At 38.5% G+C, this 24,148-nt stretch overlaps 1 protein-coding gene across 1 annotated transcript in view; it reads right to left on the bottom strand.

Annotated features, from left to right (window-relative positions):
- LOC142148180 (phospholipid-transporting ATPase IK-like) overlaps positions 1-24,148 on the bottom strand; it is a 460,892-nt gene that overhangs the window by 258,589 nt on the left and 178,155 nt on the right. Inside the window, exons 5-7 of the mRNA XM_075204771.1 lie at positions 12,900-12,998; positions 10,970-11,031; positions 6,944-7,016 (exon numbers count right to left, since the gene is read on the bottom strand). Coding sequence (XP_075060872.1) covers positions 6,944-7,016; positions 10,970-11,031; positions 12,900-12,998 — 234 coding nt within the window. The remainder of the gene's footprint in view (positions 1-6,943; positions 7,017-10,969; positions 11,032-12,899; positions 12,999-24,148) is intronic.

The raw sequence follows: 24,148 nt of genomic DNA, 5'->3' as shown, positions 1-24,148 counted from the left end.
AATATAGTTAGCATATTTACTTTGTTTTATTTCATCCGTAAATTTCTGTAGCTCCTTCTCAAAATGTATTATTAAGGCAATCACTTGACTCAAACTAACCGTGTCTGCACTCTCTTCACAGGTGACTACTCCGCTGGACTAAAGTACATTCCTCTCAAATGCCAGTATTCTTGCAGCTGCTGCATTCTCCTACATGCTGATGCAGAATCCAGAAAATAACCATACATTTTTCCGGGACACATACAGCATCTCCTGTATGTCATTTTTTAAAAGTTCTGTAACACCAAGTTGATTGTGTGAGCGAAACAGGAAGTGTGATGGAATTCAACCCCGCTGTAATGCTTGAACAATTTTGGTGTCGGTATCAGAAATGACATATCCTCAGGAGAGTCCAAGCAGGATTAGCCATGTTGCAATGATATCCCTTAGTTTTTGTTACAGATTGCCAGCTGTATGCCTCTTAGTGAAGCCGCTGATACACAGAGTAGCCTACTTCTGAAAAATGTGACATACTTGGATACATGCTGCTGCTGTCCCTGCTGGTGAAGGCAAATGACCAACCCAGTGAGCTGTCACAGTCATATAATCTTTAGTTTGCCCAGTTCCGCTTGTCCACATATCTGTGGTTAAGTGTACAGTGGGTAGAATGGCATTTTGTATCCCAGAAATTACATTTTTAGGAACCTTCTGGTACAGGTGAGTAATAGCTTTTCTAGTAAAATGGTATAGTGATGACATTTGGTAACAGGGACACAAGACCTCAATTAAATGTCTTAAACCAACTGTATTAATAGTGGACATTGGACTCAGATGTAATACTAGCATAGTCCCCATGGCGTCTGTGATCCGCTTTGCGACTGGGTGACAGGTTTCATACTTACTTCCTCTTGCAAACGATTGTTTAACAGTCAATTGTTGATTCTGGGGATATTGATGATGAAGGTGTTGGGGGTGTAGATTGCAGGTGCTGGGATATAGATGAGAGAAGGGAGGTAGATGATGCTGGACTGCTTGTTGCTTTTTTTTCAACATAAGTTTCTGATTTTCCCAACAGATTTCCATGAACTCGCTGAAAAATGCCGTAACATGGATGAGGATCCTAGATGGTTAAGGTCCCTACCTCTACTGAGTGTGGCTTTAAAAATGCTACAAATAGCTAGACAACTGTTGTCAGAATTTGTGTAAAAATAATTCCACACTTAAGACGTGGATTTTTGGTCTTATGCCCAGGCATGACAATGGCCTTTTTCTTATCACTGGCAAGAACTGCAATAATTTTCTTTGAAAGTGTATGAAAATCATATTGTGAACTATGAGGTGGTCAAAATTGAATGGAAATGACTAGAAATTAGTGTTAGTGAGGTAATTAATAATGTAGGTACAAAACAATACCTAAATTAAGTTATTTTAGCGCCCAAAAATATTTTTTGTTAACAAATTGCAAAACAAAACCAAACAAAACCAAAACACACAAGGGCGGTTTTGGCAAAACCAAAACCAAAACCAAAACATGAAGGTAATCCAGATCCAAAACCAAAACCAAAACAGTGACCATCCTTTAATTATAATACAGCAGATATAAGCTTTCTTAAGATTCCTTCTTGTGTATGTATGTAAGTTGTAGGAAATTAATTGTAAAATACGCCCATAAAATCATATAATATAGGCACGAGAAGAAGAAAACTGTATCATTTTTAGAGGTCAATATTCAAACAGCAAAAGTGTCTAGTTAGTGCTAGTGACCATCATCACTGTGTATTTACATAAGCTCTCATTTATCTGTATGTGATACAATATATATATAATATTTTATGATAAAGGCAAGTTGAGATGACCAAGTATAATTAAAGTGAAAAATTCATAAATGTAGTAATAATAGGATTCCCGTCGGTCGAAAGATAATGTAGTATATTATCTACTAAATATTATTTATAAAAAAAGGGCAGATATACTTTGGGGAAGATCAGTTCAGTGTGTGATTCCAGAGGAACCGTTGTAAATTAATCAATCACCCCAGATTTGAGAGAATATATGAGTTTTCTTATTTAGATATGCAGAAATTTTTTCCATAGATGCCAGGTACCAAATTTTATTAATTAGTTGTTGTCTAGATGGAGGATCAGAGTTTTTCCAGTGCTTTGCAACTAGACATCTAGCAGCATTGAGGATTTGAACGGACAATTTATCTGTGGATTTGTCTAAAACCTTGATAGGGTAGCCTAGAAGAAACGACCAAGGACACTTGGAAACCTGTATGGAAGTAACATTACTAATCAAAGTGACAACATCATCCCAAAAAAAAGTAATATGTGGGCAAGACCACCATCGTGGAAAAAGGACCCCTGCTCTCCACAACCTCTCCAGCATAGGTCAGAGGTGAAACCATATATTCTTTTCAGTCTAGTGGGGACTAGGTACCAACAATAATACATTTTGTATGTAGGAGACCAGGAGGCCATAAGGTGTGTGGAAATAATCCCCTTTTTATGTATACATAAAGATGGGAAGTTAAAGGTTTTGTTATATCAACTTTAGGGAGAGAGTCAGCAAAGTGCTTTACTTGGAGAAATGCAAATGGACTTACATTAGGGAAGTTACATTTTTCTTGTAGCAACGGTAAAGAAATACATTGGTTTGCTTGTATAACCACCACCATCCTAATATCTCTGTCCTGCCAAGACTTGAAACGGGAAGGACATTGTCCTGGAGTAAAATCGGGATTGTTCCAGAGAGGTGTTATAGGGGAGTGAGTGGAAGTAATCTTGAAGTGAAGTTTGCAATAATCCCAAATTTGACATGTGAAGAAAGTAATAGGATGAGATTTCAACCGGAAAGATCTTGCGCCCATTGGAATCCCCAGAGCTGAGCCTAGGCATGATACACCGCAGCAGGAGGCCTCCAGATCAATCCATCGGGGACCCCGGTGCTCTGCAAACCATGCCACAGCTTGGCTCATGTGGGTAGCCATATAATATAAGCGGATGTCTGGGAAACCTCTGCCACCACTAACTGTTGTTCTACGTAAAGTAATGAAACTAGTGTGTGGGGGTTTATGCAGCCACACAAATTGAAAAAGCAACAATGTAGTTGAGATAGAATAGATCTAGGTACCTGCACCGGGAGGGTTTGGAAAAGATAAAGCAAGCGGGGAAAGATATTCATCTTAAGGACAACTATTCGACCAAACCATAAAATAATACATTTTTGCCATCTAGGTAGGTCTAGTTTAATTGTTTAATTGTTTTAATTATGGAGGGGAAATTTTCAGCATATAAAGAATCATATTGGGCAGTAATATGAACCCCAAGGTATTTTAGCTTTTTATGCCACCAAGAAAAGTTAAAATTACTTTTAAGAAGACCCAAGGTGGAAGATGATACATGAAGAGCCAGGGACTCTGTTTTGGAAAGATTAATTTTATAACCAGAGATCAAACCATAAGCTGTAAGGGTGGAAACCAGATTTCGGAGCGAGGTGTGAGGAGAGGTTAATGTAACAAGGATGTCATCTGCAAAAAGACTAAGTTTATATTCCTCGGGACCGATTCTAACTCCTTTAATATCTGGGGAAAGGCAAACCATGGCCGCTAGGGGTTCAATCACAAGAGCAAAAATCAAAGGGGAGAGAGGGCACCCTTGACGAGTGCCATTGGTAATTGAGATTGGGGAGGAAATCACCCCATTTACTGAAATCCTAGCAGAAGGGTTTGAGTATAAAGCTTGAACACCTTGGAGAAAGGTACTTTTAAAGCAAAATGCCCTAAGAGTCTCCAACATAAAGGGCCAACTAATTTGGTTGAAGGCTTTCTCTGCATCCAGAGAAAGCACTACAGCCGGAGTTTTAGTAGAATTAATGCAATGAATGAGACTAATGGTTCTTCTAGTATTATCACGAGCCTGATGGCCCTGTATAAAACCCACCTGATCATTATGTATCAGAAGAAATAGTACCGTGTTAAGACTTTTAGCAAGTATTTTCGCATATATCTTAATGTCTGTGTTCAAAAGTGTAATGGGTCTGTAATTGGCACAATCCGACGGGTCCTTGCCCTCCTTTGGAATGACAATAATACGTGCTTCAAGAGCTTACTTTGAAAATGAGCCACCTTTTAATACACTATTAAACATATAAGTAAGATAAGGTGAAAGAAGCTTGTTATAAGTTTTATAGTAAGTAACTGTAAAACCACCAGGACCTGGCGCTTTATTAGATTTCAAGTTTTAAATAACATCAGAAACATCAGAAATTTCTTTTATTGTAAAGTCAGCCTCCAAATGCTGGCTTGCCTCAGGTCATACTTACCAACTTTCTAAAGTTGGCTTCCAGGAGTCTGCCGGGGAAGGTGGGCGTGATAGGGGGTGGGGCTCCAAAATTCGTGTCATTTTGGACCCGCCCCTGTGACCCCCCCTATTTTACAGCAGGGGGCGGAACCTAATTCTGCCCACTTCACTAGGAAGTGGGCAGATCTGGGTGATTGCCACAATCTCCAGTCTGTGAGACTCACGCAAAATGCCTCAGTTTGAAGTTTAGGCAAGTGACATTGGGAGAGAAAATGTTTAGAGGCCTCTGTTGGAGTTAAAAAGGGGTCATGTGTTAATGAAATGTTGTAGAGTTTGCTAGAGAATTTTTTAAACTCCTCTGTTATTTGGTTTGGATCTTGAGTACTATCCTCTGAATGAGTTTTAATACGGGATACATTATTTTGGAGGTAAGTTTAAAATGTGATGGCACATTTATAGTTGGGGTATGGCATGTCCTAGATCAACTTTACATTTCAGTGTACAAATAAGTTATTAAGTATTTGCTACATGAAAAAACAGACAGTTTTATCCTTATGTGTAAAATAATAAACTAATTTGCACCCCTTGCATTACAACATGGTTTTGTCCAGAAAACTTGAGTAAGAAAACGTACTCAATTTTTTGCTTAACTTTTCTCAATGAATCAGATCCATTGTGCATAAGGTACAGTAGTATGTGCTGGGATGAACATGTAAAAGCCATACAGCAAGGAAGCACTTATAATTTTACCTGTAAATAAACTTGTAGGGCCTGAATCATTAAGGCACATATCTGCCAATTTTTAGCGTATTGAGTGCAAAATCAGTCTGCGCATTCCAACAACAGGCCCATTCAACAGAAAGTGCAGCCCCTGACTTTGTACGCAACAGACACTTACTACAGCTACGATTTCAGGGAGGGAAAGGGGCTGGGTAGGGGCATTTGTCCATAGTCAATTTACAGTAATGGCATGCAAAGCTAGAGTGCACATAGCCACATCCGAATCAAGCTCTGGACATCTCAAAGTTACTTGTTTTTCTGCAGAATCTCTAGCACCAGTGAAAAGGCTAGTCTAATGTCCTGAATCCTAATGATGTCACTATTGTACAGTCATGGCCAAAAGTTTTAAGAATGACACAAGTTTTGGTTTTCCCAAAGTTTGCTGCTTCAATATTTTTAGACCTTTTTTTCACTTGTTGCTATGGTATACTGAAGAAAAATTACAAGCATTTCATGAGTGTCAAAGGCTTTTATTGACAATTACATTACGTTTATGCAAAGAGCCAATATTTGCAGTGTTGACCCTTCTTTTTAAAGACATCTGCAATTCGTCCTGGCATGCTGTCTGTCAGGGATAAGCCATATCCAGCTACTCTCTGATTTAATATCTTATCATATATTCCAACAGACATACAGTATATCACCTCTATTTGGTCAGGAAACCGCTCCTCAACCCCTTTATCTGTCATAAACCGCACTCTGCTCACTCGTGACTTGGAAGCTTACTGTAAGGGAACACACAGTATTAAAGTCTAAATCTCATACTCACCTCTCTGTCAGGCTACAGATTTCACTGGTCCCTTTCCCAACACAGACACGCGCTTCACACCTCTCAGTAACTGCCACCAGCTACGTATAAGGCTCATAGCAAACATATGACCTAATCACCCAATTGGGCACACTTGGTGCTCTGGTAGCTAAACAATTAAACCTTTGCACTCTGGTTTCTAAAGAATCAGCCCTAGCCAAGCAATCTCTCTCTTCTAAATAGGCAATGGATTTGTTTAGAGCTATAAGGACAGAACAATTAAATTGTTAGATTTAATATACAAAAGGTACAATGCTTACAGATAATAAAAAAAAAATATTAGATAAAGATTTGACATACAAATAAAACAGTTATAAAAACAAAGGGGATGAAAGTACAGAGCATCATCATTTACGTATAATAATCTGTATACCTGGGACTAGGTAGAAAAGATGGACCGTCCTTCAATTAGATTGATCCCCAAGAAGCTGACAATTTGTTGTAACTGGTCTCAGCTTTTTAAAGACACATCCACACCTGTCCCCACCTCCAGGGGTTGTGGTCTGTGACACTTTTTTCAATCACCATTTGCATGTTGCCTGATTTACTACCCAATTCTACTATGTGACCTAACTTTTCTGTGGAGCATCACACAGACCCAGTTTTATTATTAATAGATCCCCTTTGAATTTACCCATCTATAGGCCTAGGTACACGGTATCAGTTGAGTTTATACCCATTTCCTCAACTTCTTTGTGTGGCAGAATTCTTCATTTGACATATGAGCTGCCCTTCATCATGCTATTGAGGAATATGTGGTTGATTACTACTTTTATTGATTTTAAGTGGCATATTTTAAAACTGAATTATTCTTTTCTAATAAGTGCTAAGAATAAGAAGCTGTATACTGAATGTTATATTATTGCCTGTTTATTTAGTTGGTGTATTATTTCACTTCATCACGGTGTTTTATCACTTGGTTTATGATCACCTAGCGTCTATATTGCTTATTCTATTTTTTTCAAAGGATACCAATATAAACTTTTCGAGTTTCAAGAAGAGAAAATAGTTTCAGTTAAAACTCGCAGCAAAAAATTATTTGATCACGAAAAATATGTAACGGTGTGCAACTTACTGGCACAAACAAATCTTTTCGTAAGCACACAATGTCACCAACTTGTATATCTTTCCACTTCTTAATTTGCAAGCTGAAAAACAAAACAAGCACATTTTCATAATAGATTTCACTAATATTTATCTATTAATCTATCTATATATTTGTAAGCCTATTTAAGTATCACAGAGGTACTTGTTCTGCCGCAATTATTAACTCACAGAGAACAAACAGTCATATACTTAAAATGTAAACTTTATTGAAACACATTTAAGTATCTCTGAACAGGAATTATATTGTAACCTCTTGCTCTAGACTTCAAGGTTTCTTAGACCTAATTCACATACAATTTCCATAACGACACTTCTAAATAAATAAATATATATATATATATATAGATATCCATATCTATCTATCTCTATATATATCTATATATCTATACATATCTTAAAATATATATATATATATATATATATATATATATATATATATATATAGATATATATATATCTATATATATAGAAATATATATATATATATATATATATATATATATATATATATATATATATATAGATATATATATATATAGATATATATAGATATATATATATATATATATATATATAGATAGATATATACACAGTATATACAGTCATGGCCAAAAGTTTTGAGAATGACTCAAATATTATTTTGCACAAAGTCTGCTGCTTCAGTTTTCATGATGGCTATTTACATATACTCCAGAATGTCATGGAGAGTGATCACATGAATTGCAATTAATTGCAAAGTCCCTCTTTGCCATGACAATGATCTGTATCTCATAAACTGGTCCTTTTGTGGCAGTCCTCCCACAAAAGGAACTGCTGACATCAGGTTAGTGATTCTGTCATTAACACAGATGAGAGTGTTGATGAAGACAAGGCTGGAGATCACTCTGACATGCTGATTGAGTTAGAATAACAGACTGGAAACTTTAAAGGGAGGGTGATGCTTGAAATCTTTGTTCTTGCTCTGTTAGCTATGGTTAACTGAAAGGAAACACATGCAGTCATCATTGCTTTGTACAAAAGGGCTTCACAGGCAAAGATATTGCTGCTAGTAAGACTGCACCTAAATCAACCATTTATCGGATCATCAAGAACTTCAAGGAGAGAGGTTCAATAGTTGTGAAGAAGACTTCAGGGCAACCAAGGACGTCCAGCAAGTGCCAGGACTATCTCCTAAAGTTGATTCAGCTGCGGGACCGAGGCACCACCAGTGCAGAGCTTGCTCAGGAATGGAAGTAGGCACGTGTAAGTGCATCTGTACGAACAGTGAGGCGAAGACATTTAGAGGATGGTCTGGTGTCAAGAAAGCCAGCTAAGAAGCCACATCTCTCCAGGAAAACCATCAGGGACAGACTGATATTCTACATAAGGTACAGGGATTGAACTGCTGAGGACTGGGGTAAAGTCATTTTCTCTGATCAATCCCCTTTCAGATTGTTTGGGGCATCTGGAAAAACGCTTGCCCGAAGAAGGAAAGATGAGCGATACCATTAGTCCTGTGTCATGCCAACAGTAAAGCATCCTGTCAGCATTCATGTGTGGGGGTGCTTCAATTTTATTGTCAATAAAAGCCTTTGAAAATGCTATATGAAATGCTTATAATTTTACTTCAGTATACCATAGCAACATCTGAAAAAAAGGTCTAAAAACACTTGTGAAAACCAATACTTTTGGCCATGACTGTAGGGGACAAGGTGTAGCTATCCACCCATAACTTCAAATTCAGAGTAATATCTATGTAGTTTGCAGAGTACTATATTGGTCCCTTCAGCATCTTGCACATTACCAATGCTGTCACTTACAAACTCTGTTTGCCTCACTCTCTCCGTGTACATAATTCCTTTCATATATCTCTACTTAAACCTTTAATTCTCAGCCATCTTCCACCTCCTCCCATCAAGTCTGTCCTGGGTGACGAGTATGAGGTAGAACGTATCTTGGATTCTCCTTCCATTCGAGGCAGAATACAGTTTCTAGTCCATTAGAAAGGTTACGACCAGGAAGAGAGATCTTGGGTTGCACACACCTCGTCTTCTCTCCAAATTTCTCAAGGACCAGTCTACTCTTCATTCTGTCCCGTGCTGTAGACAGCCGCCTGTCTTGCCCCGATCATCGCATCCCATTGCCTAGCAACAGAATGGTTCCTGTCTGGGGTCACGTTGTACACACATGCACAGAAGTCCTGCTGAGGACTGGGTTAAAGTAATTTTCTCAGATGAATCTCCTTTCAGAATGTTTGGGGCATCTGGAAAAATGCTTGCCAACAGTAAAGCGTCATGAGACCATTCATGTGTGGGGTTGCTTCTCAGCCAAGTGAGTGATCTGACTCACAATTTTGCCTAAGAACACAACCATTAATAAAGAATGGTACCAAAACATCCTCCAAGAGCAACTTCTCCCAACCATCCATGAACAGATTGGTGACGAACAATGCCTTTTCCAGCATGATGGAGCACATTGCCATAAGGCAAACATGTTAACTAAGTGGCTCTGGGATCAAAACAATGAAATTTTGGGTCCATGACCAGGAAACTCCCCAGACCTTAATCCCATTGAGTACTTGTGGTCAATCCTCAATAGGCGGGTGGACAAACAAAAACCCACAAATTCTGGAAAAACTCCAAGCATTGATTAGGCAAGAATGGGCGTCCTTCAGTCAGTATGTGGCCCAAAAGTTGATTGGCAGCATGCCAGGGCGAATTGCAGAGGTCTTTAAACAGAAGAGTCAACACTGCAAAAATTGACTCTTTGCATAAACTCAATGTAATTGTCAATAAAAGCCTTTGACACTTATGAAATGCTTGTAATTTTACTTCAGTATACCATAGCAACACCTGACAAAAAGGTCAAAAACAGTGAAGCCGCAAACTTTGTGAAAACCAATGTCTGTGTCATTCTCAAAACTTTTGGCCTTGACTGTATCGTATATATTTATATAAGTATAAATATATATATATAAATATATTTTATATATATATATATATATATATATATATATATAACAGCTTGTTTTGTCACACAACCTACAATGTTTTTAGCATCTAATGACATTGTCGTGGAGAGAGATACATGCTGTTTTAAAACTGAAAATATGGTAACTGAAATCTGGTAGGAAACCTAACAGACTAAAATAAAAGAGTTTCATGTTTTTTATTTGTGAAGTTTTTAAGGTGTTACATTGTAACTGTGATACATTCAAGTGATTTTATTCTTTTTAACATTTTACACTAGGGCAATGTGTTCTTCCTCCCCATACATATAACCGGAGAAAATGCCCTACATAATATCGCTATAATTGGCAAGTGTTGAGAGAAAGAGATCAACCTAACTCACTCTCTACACATTAATCTTCTCTTTGTTTATGTCAGTGTAAATTTGGCAGATGCTCATATATTGTTTTCTCTGCAATACTACACTATTTTATATATATTTTCCTCCTTTTGGATTTTTTTTGAGAAATAAGATAAATAAATAACTGTGATTCATTAAAAAGAAGTTGCTACTCTAAGATGCTTATAGTCATCTGGATTGTTAAAGTTTTTGCCCTTTTTGTTTTTTCAACTATTTATTTGGGACATTAGCATCATTACTCTTCATGTTTTGTATTTTGTACATGATTATTTGAGTTTTTTGGGTGTCACTCAAAGACTGAGTAGGCTGAATGAGTAGGCTACCATTGACCTATAGGAGTGCTTTGTTTTCTGGTTTACTATTGCTATATTATATTCTAAATATGTCTACCATGCACTCTTTACTCCTCTGTAGCAGTTTGTCTTATGAGGAGGGAATTACTGCTCTAATAAAATAAGCAGACAGTGACCTAGAGCTTGACAGACTTGCTTGTCTGTAGAATGTGGACCAATTCATACACCTGGGCAGAGTTAGTAATGGTACAGCAACTCAGTCTCAGATTTTTGACTTGTAATAAATTACACAAGGACATTGTCCTAAAGATGTAAGTGGGCCTTCATAATGGAGTGAAAGGATCATATCTCACCTTTGCCCTCTGAGGATCTCACAAGACTTGTTGTTAACCATATTATCACTTCTGTGACGATTCTGAAAAATATGATTGTTACTGTGCTAGAACATTTAATAGAAAAAACCCTCATCTTTAATAAAGATATATAATGTGTTCTGTATAGTACAGCACACATCACAAAACCGTGCATTATTATCCAGTGACGGCGCACCTCACAGCGTGACCGCACATCTGAATTTCCACTTTCCCCAGAACCTTATCACAAAGTGCCCGCAGTATCACTCTACAACTGTACACAATATCATCACTTACACAAAGATAACTTCAAGAAAATAATCATACCACTGATTCTCTGACCAAAAAAAAACATCTGACAGGACAATTTGAAAAAAAGGGCAAATTAGTTTAAAAAGTTCAGCATTAAATCACTCATTGCAATTCCTAGCAACTGTTTTGTAAGGTTAATCACTCTCTTGGCCTCAGTGCATTTTGGTTTCCAGAAGAAAGGCTGCTGTATGATATAACTCAGTCAGTAATAAAGACACAGTGTTTAGTCTTCTCTCTGAGTGCCCCCCTTCTCCTCATCTTCATGTAGAGTTGGATGCAATATACACTAACAACATAAGCATAAATTGCATTCCTTACTTTACTTAGCATTCCAGCTGCATCTTAAGAGACATGCACACTCGGAATAATAAGCAAAGCACGTATCAGCAGCAGCAGCATGGATCTTGCACCAGGTGGAAAGCAGCCACAACAGATATGCCCTGACTGTAGTATACCTACACCTGCCTACCCACAAGCCCTCCCCCCAGGGGCAAACGCAGGATTTGTAGAGGGAGGTTTCCACACCACGCCGCCAGTGGGCGTGACCAGCATGCATGGGGGCTTGACTATTATTTTAGACAGTGCTTGGCTGCTCTCCAACTCTTCCTATCCCTATAATATACATGAGCAGTGCTGCATGCACTACTGTTAGGTGCACACAGCTCTCCCTTTTCAAGCAGAGCCTTGTAAAGCGAAGGCAGGGTCCAGCCACCTCAATTATACAGTGCTCCAGACTTGGATGGGGGTTTCCAGGCACTAGGAAACCCCCCCCTCGGTTTGCCTATGCCCCCGGTATGCCTTTCTAAGCTTATAGTGATGCAAGGGGGATATATACGTCTCAATCTAAGAGCAGATGAGACAAAAGATTTTGTACTGTGTATGTGCAGTTGCAAAAATTGCTTTTTGCGCTTTTGAGGTTGACTTACATCTGGTTCTTCATGACACCCAAAGTTCCATCTGCACTTATATAAGCGTGTCAAGTGAAAAAATTATTTGCGCTGTATAGGATTTTCACTTGCTTGAATAAGGACTGAAATAATATATACATACTTGTCATAGTACTGACATTTTTTGTGTGTGATATATTTCACTATAAAATAGTTACTGTAAGTAACTGTGTTTTTATCTTTTTAACAATGGTGTTCTTTATGCTTCTACAAATAAAGTAATTATTATAGTTACTATTTGTAAGTAAAAAGTAACTCAATTAATTTGCTGAAACTAAAAGGTATATAGTAATATAAAAATTACATCCTACTGACAATAAGAAATTACACAGTATATGAACACAACCAATGGATTAGCCCTTAGGGGGTTGTAAAATCTCTGTTTCTAGTTTTGGGCCCATACAAATTTATGAAGTATTCACACAATGTGCCAGGAAAAAGTGGCAATTGTCAATTTCAAATATTAGCATATAAGCAATAACACCTGTAGTGTGACAGAAAATGAATTATTGCCATACTAACAACTAATAACACATAAGTGAACCTGTGCAGTCTTTAGACAGTTTTATTACACCACACAATCATATACAGTGGGCGATAATCAGAGACAAAGGTATTGCTTGAGCGATAATACTAAGAAGAGAGATTAATGCTAGAAGTGTGTTACTTACAATATCGGTCATCAAGTCTCGCAAACCTCGTGCTATCAGAATACATAAAAGAAATATCAGAAGAATGTATGCTGGCTGGCTTGAAATCTGTGGGATATACTGTAAATAAAACAAACACATATATAAGTATAATTGTACTGAATGCATTTTTCCCAAAAATGTGAAGAGGCAGACATACTGCTGTCAACATTTAGCAACTGCGTTTTAACTTTGTGTCTAACTTTGAATACCTAGTTAACCTAAAAAAACAAATTAGGTTAATGAGTGGTTATAACAACAGACCCACGCTGTCTGTGAATGCATGAGTTGGTGTGCCTAGGCAGGGCCAGATTTAGCGCTAGGCAACCTAGGCACCTGCCTAGGGCCTAGCGGCTCTCGGGGGGCCCAGCTGGGGGGGACAAGAGCAAATTTTAAAAAAAAAATTAAAAAATTCGGGGGTGCCGCGAGTCGGGGGAGGGGCCACATGGGGCTAGTGTGGTGGCTGGTCTCCTCCCTCCCTCCTCTGTGTGGCCTGCTCTGTGTCACATGGAACATGCCCCACATGACAGGTGCCGTCCCATCTGTGAAGGGGATGAAGACTCCAGTCCACAGCTCCTAGATGGAAAAAGGTAAGTTGAGGGGAGGGGTAGGGTAGTATATTAATAGTGTGTGTATTATGTGTGCATTATGTGTGTGTGAGGGGCCACTGTCTGTCTGTATTATATGTGTGAGGGGCCACTGTCTGTATGTATTATGTGTGTGAGGGGTCCCTGTCTGTGTGTATTGTGTGTGTGTGTGTGAGGGGCCACTGTCTGTGTGTATTGTGTGTGTGTGTGTGTGTGTGTGAGGGGCCACTGCGTGCATGTATTATGTGTGTGTGTGTGTGTGTGTGTGTGAGGGGCCACTGCGTGCATGTATTATGTGTGTGTGTGAGGGGCCACTGCGTGCGTGTATTATGTGTGTCTGTGTGAGGGGCCACTTCGTGCGTGTATTATGTGTGTGTGAGGGGCCACTGTCTGTGTGTATTATGTGTGTGTGAGGGGCCACTGTGTGTGTGTATTATGTGTGTGTGTGAGGGGCCACTGCATGCATGTATTGTGTGTGTGAGGGGCCACTGCGTGCGTGTATTATGTGTGTGTGAGGGGCCACTGCGTGCATGTATTATGTGTGTGTGAGGGGCCACTGCGTCCATGTATTATGTGTGTGTGAGGGGCCACTGTGTGCATGTATTATGTGTGTGTGAGGGGCCACTGCGTGCGTGTATTATGTGTGTGTGAGGGGCCACTGCGTGCATGTATTATGTGTGTGTGTGAGGGGCCACTGTGTATGTGAAGGGCCACTGCGTGCATGTATTATGTGTGTGTGATGGGCCACTGCGTGCATGTATTATGTGTGTTTGAGGGGCCACTGTGTGTGTGTGTATTATGTGTGTTTGAGGGGCCACTGCGTGCGTGTATTGTGTGTGTGTGTGAGGGGCCATTGCGTGCATGTATTGTGTGTGTATGTGTGTGAGGGGCCACTGTGTGCGTGTATTATGTGTGTGTGAGGGGCCACTGCGTGCGTGTATTATGTGTGTGAGAGGAGCCACTGTGTGCATGTATTATGTGTGTGTTAGGGGCCACTGTATGTGTGAGGGGCCACTGTGTGCATGTATTATGTGTGTGTGAGAGGCCACTGTGTGTGTGTAAAGGGGGGGGGGCCCAAACCGATATCTTGCCTAGGGCCCCATGAGGTGTAAATCCGGCTCTGTGCCTAGGGCAGCAGCTGGCAGCATGTGGCACCCTTTTGGCATTGTGTTGGTAGTAGGAGGATTATTATGATGGGGAAAAAGGTGAAATAGTTCTAGCAAGGAAAGAGAAACTTCTGTACAGAGAGGTAGGCAATCATATTCTATCACCATCAGTGCTGAATATGACATTTAATAAGATTTTTTACACATGTCAATAATAAAATTTCACTGATTAGCACCAAGCACTATGGAAAATACAATGAGTAAGATAGTATATAGTTAAATTTGGTTAGCAAACATTTGACTTGTGCACAGTTTTATTTAGCCTTATATCACATTAATAGCAGACTTGATGTGTCTCCCTGTAAAATCCAAAGTCAACAATAATAACTCCATAGGAAATATGAACTAATCATTGTCCACAGAGTAGACTGAAGAATTTACAGTCTACAGTGTAAATTGAAGAAATTGTATCTTCAAATGCTGCAGATTCCCTCTGTGTTTCAATACTGAAACTACTACTAGCCCATTAGCCTGTGTCCTATAGGCATAATTGTCAACTTTAAAAATATTCAGTTTAGGAGATCCTAAAGGGGAGGGCAAGTGCAGGCCTTGGGGAGGGGAGTGGTGACTCAAAATTTGTGAGTCTCCCGGACATTCTGGGGGAGTAGGCAATTATGTCTATAGGGGTGGTTATAAGGCTAGATTTTAACTTTTGGTTCTGACAGCACCAAATTCACTGATTCCCTAGGATATTATGGGTTAGATTACTGTAGTAATTGTGTCTACCTCAGTGAATATAATTAGTAACATAAGCACACAAATCTACAAAATGATGTTTCCCCCCCAGAATTCAAACACATAGTATTGCTAAATCTACTAATTGCATAAGCCTTGAATAAAACACAATACCAAAGCACCACTCATCATTTAGCAGACTTTAATGTGAAACCTTTGTAGGATGAATCTTTTCTGGACACATAGGGCCTGATTCATTAAGAAGAACAAGGCAAAAATAGGAGTAAGTTTTCTCCTGCACAAAACCATGTTACAATACAAATTAATTTACTATTTTGCAAATAAGTTAAATACTGCCTGTTTCATTTTCATGTAGCACACAAATACTTGATAGCTTATTTGTACATTGAAATTTAAAGATGATCTAAGACATGCCCTAACCCAACAAAAAATATGTCCCCACATTTGACATTTACCTCCCCCTCCAATGCAACATGGTTTTGCTCAGGTACCAAGTTACTCCTTTTTCTTGCTTTACTTTCCTTAATGAATCAGACCCATACTGTAAACTATCTGTCAATCCATAGGAGTCTATTTATTAAAATGGCAAAAAGCCTTATCTTCAGCAAAAACGTGTGTTTTAGCCAGGGAGAGCGCTTCACCCTAAAAATCAAGGGTAACCACCGGTGGCAAGATTTGACGATTCTCACTGGTGATAGCTTCCTCATGCAAAGCATGGGTAAGTATATATAACAAGCATTGCGATGGTACAATTACCACCTCAATCCTTCTTCTGTTGTTGCCATCTCAGAATGGCAATAACAGAAGAAAGTCAATGAAAACATTCTTTAATAAGTACGAAAACAGCATTTTTTCGATTGTGAATAATTTTTAATAATTATTTTACATTTTTTTTAATATTTTAATTTTATTTTTAGCTGTTTCTTTTTATTTCTCTTTTTCTATCTAGTGGAACTGAAAGCAAGGACTTTCAGTTCCAATGTGCATCATAGCAAAATTTGGGCAAACGCCTAGCGATGCTGCTCTAGGCTTCAGGCCCCTCGATCTGCTTTTAAAATACTGAAATAGAAGAGAAAAGTAAGGTCAAGGACAGCAGCCAGGAAGAGAAAAGCCTTCAACCTTTCACATTTTTGTGAAAAATCTCAATTTGCACAGTGTGAATAAAAACGTGGATAAAAAAAACCAGTTAAGAATTACACACTGATTGTTAACTTTAAACTTATGTTTAAATTGGTAGTGAATAATTAGTATTTTATATTCACTAACAATTTAAAAACACAATCAGTGTGTAATTGTCCACTAGTTTTTTTTTATCCAAGTTTTTATTCACTCTGTGCAAATATAGATTTTTCACAAATTTGTGAAAAGCACCATTGCAATTGTTAATGAGAAGTTATCCAGTTGAAAGAAGTGATTTTTTAATTTTTTGCACTATTATAATTGGTTGCACTATGAAATGTTTTTTGTTGTTTTTTTGCACACATTAAATGGGAAATATTGTGACGAAGAATTTACATCATCTACAGAAAGACAATGAAACAAAGAATCAATGTTTGAACTATACTAATACAAGTCTTTTTTCACGCCTGAACTGTGAGATAAAAATAGACTTTTATATTGAATTTTATATTTGTTATTTTAATGTTTTTCTCTGAATTAGGAAAAATGTATTTGTTTCAGATCACTAGCGCCACTTTATTTTCAATACTGTGTTGATGAGATTGTATATTTAGATCTTGGTGTGGACGAGATCTTTTTGAATTAAGGGCTGCATGTGATTGTTATGCACCATATACCCTAGATTTATTTATTAGAAACATAGATTGATTTGTCTTTATTTAGACTGTACTGGTTTTAGTAACTGCTTCACAATATAATACTGCACAGAAAAAATTCTATTATTCAGAACGATTGATGTAATTTTCACTGTCTATTCATATTTTTAATGTATGGACAATTGCATAATATTAGGCATTTTATTCTCTGTGCTGAATGTAATTGTTGTTATAGTCATGTTATTGTTTTCATACTGTATGAAAGAATAATTGCCCGGAATTCTATATGTAGGTGTTATAAGATTTTTGAAGAAGATGTATTTTCGCCAGAGATAAGGCTTCTCCCTATTTATGAAACCATCACTGCCAGTGAATTATTTCGCCATCCATTGCCGATGAATGCTATTGTCAGCCCTGTCTGATGAAAGCCTATTTACTGCAGATACTGGTTGTACCAGTAGTGGATTGTGATAGCAGATGCTTTAATTTTAAAATCAAGCATTTTTTATTATCTTAAATCTACTGGCCTAGCAAAGTGGAAAGTTCAGCCTTAGCCAGCCAGTATCGCCGGGGAGTTGTGATAAGCAACAATAGAAAATCTTTGATTATATGTCTTAATTTTAGCTGTCCTAATTACTTCCAGTGTGGTTATGCTCTACAATGTGGGTTTGCTCTACATGTTTTCTCTTAGTTTTGAGCACCAATGTCAGATCTCAAAAAAAGGCAAAAATGCATTTTACGAGAAAATATTGCTGCAAAACTCGCAAGTGGTTTGGATCGATATCTTCTATATATAGCCCTCCCTCATTTTCTCATGTGCCAATTTAGAGCAGGCAGCGTGTAGGGAGAAAGTTAGCTGTATTGTTCTGGTCTGAAAAAAGTGTTCAGGGTGAAAGAGGAGCAGAGATAACTATAGAATAGTTGTAATTATTGTAAATCAGTTCTGTAGAGATCAGCTAGAATAGATTGCTGATAAATTGGTTTTAATTTGAATTTCTCAGAGAGTTTAGACAGAGTAGTGGCTACTGGTTGTTAATCATGCATTTATAATAGAACTAGCATATAAACTAAGATATGTTAGATGTTAGAGTTAGATATGTTTCTGAACCAAGTGGTATATTTAGTGGAATAAAACAATTTGCTTGTGCTGTATGGCTGCTAGCAGCAGAATACAAAAAACCAATATATTTGTTTCTTATGATATTTTAAGCTTTCTAGTGAAAGTAATTTTGTGTGGGGGCAATAACATCTAAATTACAGTGGCTGAAAAAAATGTCACCTGCCATGCTACCAACTGAAGCAAGACCACTAGATAAATTAAACAACAACAAAAATGAATGTAAGGTACAAGAGATGAAAATGTTGAAATGCAACGCACACACTAAATTTGGAACGTTAGGCATGCTTCATGGAGAGTGGCAGAAGATACCCAACTGTAAAGAACTACCTAATTTGCTGTCACTATATAAATAACTGATATAATAGACAAAGGTGGCCTGCACCCATACCAAAAATAGACTACAAACCCAATACATTTTGAATGCTACATGGCATCCATCATAGACAGTGAAGCTACAGTAACAGGCAGAGGACATTGGATGGACAGTGATAAGAATAAATAGAGTTAGACACTTATAAAAGTAAATTGATGATGGTGACCTCTACCCATATCAAAACATTGAAATGCAACTACTATGCACTTCTCGAAGGGCCAAAGCATTCATCGTAGCCAAGAGCAAAACTTTAGAACACCTTGCTGCTTTATAAATAAATGATGATGGCAGACAAAGGTGGCCTGTACCCATACCGCAAACTTCAAAGACTAGTACTATGCACTTCTTAACGTGCGGAGCATTCTTCGTTAGCCAAGAGCGGAGCTGTAAAAGACCTTATTTTACTTAAGTGATTGTTTAATAATTATATTATGAGCCATAATGTTGCCCTTCTAAGTCAACCAAGGGGGCTCGTATATATATTTATGGAGAGGGCTGAAGAATTATTCCCCGGGGGGAAGCTTCGTCCAACCCCGGGGTAAAGGGGACTGCTCGAGACTTGCAGAGGAGGTGGTTCACAAGACTCATGTTTATAAATATGGAATGTACATAAATAATATTTATATGTTCTATTAGTGAATTGTAATAAATAAGAAAATAAGACAGTTTAGATAGGCCAATAGTTACCCTTCCCACACAAGTAAGTATGTATAATACTCACATTGATGTAGATTTGGTTGCCAAAAAAACATGTTTTGACAATGCAATTGAAAGTCCACATTCTGAGACATTAAGAAGACAGAATTTGTCCCTAGCAAAAAATACATGTAGAGATGGAGATATGATGGCTGGAGATTTATGATATGTGATGGCGTTAGAGAACCATATAGACTGATTATGACAAGAGAGGCCATAAGCCAAACAAACTTAAACTCATGTGTTTGTGCGAGTGTCATCCACTTACCCATCCGGGGCTAAGTAAGTCTCCTGCATTCCCAGCCAATAAGATCCATAGGGAAGTCTTAGGCTTCTCTATATTTCTCCTTCCTTGCTGCCTGCTCTGACCATTGAACTGTCCCTGGCTATTCTCTCTTATACTGTCAGTTTGTTCTGTTTCATCTCTGCCCGAGTAGTCCTTCTGTGTGTTCTTAGTTCCCATACACCTTCACTAACTGGGACTCAGATAACTCACTACTACCTTGAGATTATGTCCTGTTGTCATCTGCGGTGGTAATCATTTTCACGATTACCACCATTTCGACACCGAGGAGTCCTACACTTAAAATCCGAATGTGTGAAAAAACGATTTTAATACAAGCAGACTTCTCTTCAAAACGACGCTGTAGATCTCCGATCGCAGCAGGATGCTGACCGCAAGTTATTCCGACAAGTCAGGAGTCCGTCACTAGACTTTCACGTCATCAAGACCTCTATCACTTTTAATTTAAAACTAGTGACGGACACCTGACTAGTCTTAAGAACTTGTGGTCAGCATCCTGCTGCGATCGGAGATCTACAGCGTCGGTTTGGAGTTAAGTCTGCTTCTATTAAAATAGTTTTTTCACATATTCGGATTTTAAGTACAGGACTCCTCGTTGTCGGAATTTTCCGCACCGTTAAAGTGTACCCAACCCGTCATCTGCGTACCTGCACTCTATGGAAAAGGTGACTTGCTATACGTGAATACCTCATAGTACCTTACCATTGGTTCTAGGGATTCATCTGGTGTTGATCAGGAGCCCTAACAATCAGCACATGTCTTTACTAGTTAAAAAATAAATAAAAATAAATATTGTTTGTAAAAATAATCTGTATCCCAACCTCCTAAAAGGGTAAGCAGCATCAATGCTTATAGTCTAGGTTGGTTAGCACTAACCAAAGTGTGCCAGTCCTAGCCTGGTCAGCTTGGGTTAGAATCAACTTCAACTTTATTCGGCTAAAATCATTACTTAGAGGTTATAAGTACTAAACACTGCAATACGTTTTCTGCTAATTTTCCTCACCTATCAAATAACATTTTTTTTAAAAGACATTGATAAATGAAATAGATCTCTCATCTCATCTCATGGGTTGACAGAATAGCTTAAATTAAAATAAAAGTCCTTCCTTGACTACAGTATCTATTCCAAATTCTACCAATGAAAGTCCAATATAAATTCTTCTATAATCTGCACAAAATGATATGTACCTTTGTTTGGACAGGCAGAGGTTGAGATTGAAGCCACTGTCTTGAATGTAATACTAATTTCTAGTTTTGTTAGCTTCCTAGAATCTGAGACATGCAGTACTAAAATCCCAACCCACTGCAACTTTCTCTTGCCACATATGGGACTATGTTAATACACAATTTAATCTTCTGTCTGCTCTGACTCACTGTACAAAAAGAAAGGAGAAATATAATGTGTTTTTAGAGGGACACTCTGAGATGTCAAAGTCCATTCCTCTATTTTCTCTAAATCACTACATATTTGTTTAACCTATTTTTGGGTATTTAAGTCTGTTACAAACCTTTGTATCATCTTCAAAAAAGACAGATTTGTAGACCACAAGTAATGTCATTAATGAATACAGTAACCAAAACATGACTCAGAACTGATCCCTGAAAACCTCCTAAGGTCATGTGTACCACATACTTACCAACTCTCTTCAGCTCTCTTCCGGGAGCCTGCCAGTGGAGGTGGGTGTGAGGGGGCGGGGCGCCAAAAATCATGTCATTTTGGCCCCGGGGGGGCCAAACGCTGCGATTCACCGGGAATCACGGCATTTGGGACCTAATTCTGCCCACTTCACTAGGAAGTGCCCACTTCCTAGTGAAGTGGGCAGAATTCAGGAGATTGCCACACTCTCCCGGGAGTCCGGGAGACTCTCGCAAAATGCGGGAGTCTCCAGGACATTCCGGGAGAGTTGGCAAGTATTATGTACCATAAACCTTATCAGTGTTTACAGAGTAGGCTGGTGCCCACATGACATAATGAGTTGTTGTTGTTTGTTTTTTCTTTAAAAACAAAACAAAAAACCTAGGAGACACAGTCTGCTCCACTCTGATCTCTTTTCACTTCCCATCACTCCCTCTGCCCCCTTCCCTGTCCTTTGCACATTAGGCTAATGTAGAGACTGCATAAGAGGCAGTCAGATGAATGTGCCACAGCATTCAAGAGCCATTATGTGTGTATGGGGGTTAATACATAGTTAAGGCAGTATTACTGTTATGTGGAAACTAGTGGGGTTATTAATATTAAAGATGTACGCAGACCCCCGTGTTTTGGTTTCGGTATTGGTCCTAAAACTATCTTCATATTTTGGTTTTGGATCCAGATTCCATTAAAAATTGTGAAAAACATGTAAAATTATTGTCACACGCCGGGCTGTACACCCGATCCCCGGCAGTCTTACCTGCCTCAGCCGACCGCTCGCTCCGTCCTGGGTAATGCCATCTTCGCTCTGAGTCTGCGCATGTGCAGTCACGCTCCATTCATTTACTCGGCTCCTCTCCTATTGGCTAGGGATTTTGGCTCCATGTTTAAAAGGCACCTCCTATGAATCTTCAGTGCCTGTTCTTTTAGTTACCTTCTTGGTACTTGACGTGGCTCCCTGGTTCCTGCTTGTCCGCAGAGCTGACACTCTACTCCAGCGCAATCATCTCCAGTGAATCCTGCTGACTATTGACCTGACGCTTCCTAAGTGTTTCTGCTGCTATTCCAGTGGTAACCAGTCGTCGGCAGAGCTGAGACTCTTTTACCGCGCTACACCTCCATTGCAGTGAAAACTGCTTACTACAGACCTGACGCTTCCTAAGTGTTTCTGACGCTATCCCAGTGGTAACCAGTCATTCACAGAGCTGACACTCTACTCCAGCGCTACACCTCCATTCCAGTGAAAGATGCATGAGGGTAAATGTATCAAGCTGAGAGTTTTCCGGCGTGTTTGAAAAGTGGAGATGTTGCCTATAGCAACCAATCAGATTCTAGCTTTCATTTTGTAGAATGTACTAAATAAATGACAGCTAGAATCTGATTGGTTTTTCAAACCCGCCGGAAAACTCTCAGCTTGATACATTTACCCCATGGTGTATGGTTCTCCATCTGAAAAGTCCACGTATATTTGTGAGTTGTTTTTTTTGGATCACTTTTTCTTCATTATAAAGAATTCATTTTTAATATTGGTTGCACTATGATATGTTTTTTTTTTATATATATACATTTTATGGGAGATAACATGGAGAAGAGTTTACATGCACACCAGTACAGTGCCTCGTTACAAGTAGCCGCAGCTATTTTTATATAGCAGCATAAAAAAAATATATAATATCAATTCTAGCCTGCTCAGCTTTAACTAACACAATAAAGATTTCCCTCTTTTAGGGAAAAGAGGGAAATATAACGCATAATATAACAGAACATACAAGTAACAATAGCAGAGTCTATCAGCAGGTCTCTGACCTGTTCCCCGATTAGTGAGAGACTAAGAGAACAACCTCACAGCCTTTTATCTACACTGCACAGGTGCAACTTCTGATTGGCCAGCAAATGGCTAACATATTGGAAGTCCCGAAATGGGCCTAATGAATGGAGCTCGTACATCTTTCTCCATTTATAACCCCATGGATCCTACACCGGCTGTTCCTGCAGCAGAAAGGATATTTGGGAAACTCTTTTACCAAACATAAACAATCTCCCTGGGATTTTTTGAAACACATAGTATAGAAATTTGGGACATATATACCTCCCAACAATCACTTCCCCCTCACTTCAGTCACAGTAGTTAAGTGGATAGTCGGTAATGGCATTTTCTAGAGACTGAATTACTTTTTGTTTAATGATATGATGATGATGATGATGAAGGGAGGAGGTGCCTAACTCTACTTATCGTGGCATCACAAAGACTACAGATGCCTTGACAAATGTTGTCTGGGTTGGGATAAAAAGCACTTATCATGGGCATGAGGTGATACCACTGGTGATTGACTTACTTGCACACATACTTCATTCTCCTCATTATATTGTTCAAGCACACCACATTGTAACATTTTCAGATCCAAAATTACCCCCATTATAATGTTGCATATCAGCATGTTTCAAAGTAAATCATCATCCATGTCTAAATCATCATCATTACTACTCATCCTTACATTTCCAAAGGTATATGGTATAATTGTTGAACATATGTATCACACCCCAACGGTATGCGGTTGACATTCATTTGGTCATCATTCAATAAGTCAACAACATTATGTTGTCAATCAAATTCAGTATTATTGGGTCGACTATTCAAATGTCAACAGTATTATTAGGTCGACAATTCAAATGTCGACAATAGTATTAGGTCAACAATTTAAATGTAGACAGTATTATTAGGTCGACAACTTGAATGTAGACAGTATTAGGTCTAAAATTCAAATGTAGACAGAATTATATGGTTAGGGTTAGGGATAGATATAGGGTTAGAGATACGTATAAGGTTAGGGATGGGATTACTGATAATATTGTCGACCTAATAATACTGTCTAAATTTGAT

This window comes from Mixophyes fleayi, chromosome 1 (genome assembly GCF_038048845.1).
Source record: "Mixophyes fleayi isolate aMixFle1 chromosome 1, aMixFle1.hap1, whole genome shotgun sequence".
Lineage (NCBI taxonomy): Eukaryota > Metazoa > Chordata > Amphibia > Anura > Limnodynastidae > Mixophyes > Mixophyes fleayi.
The sequence above is the reverse complement of the archived record's forward strand: the minus strand, read 5'-3'. Positions and strand labels throughout refer to the sequence as shown.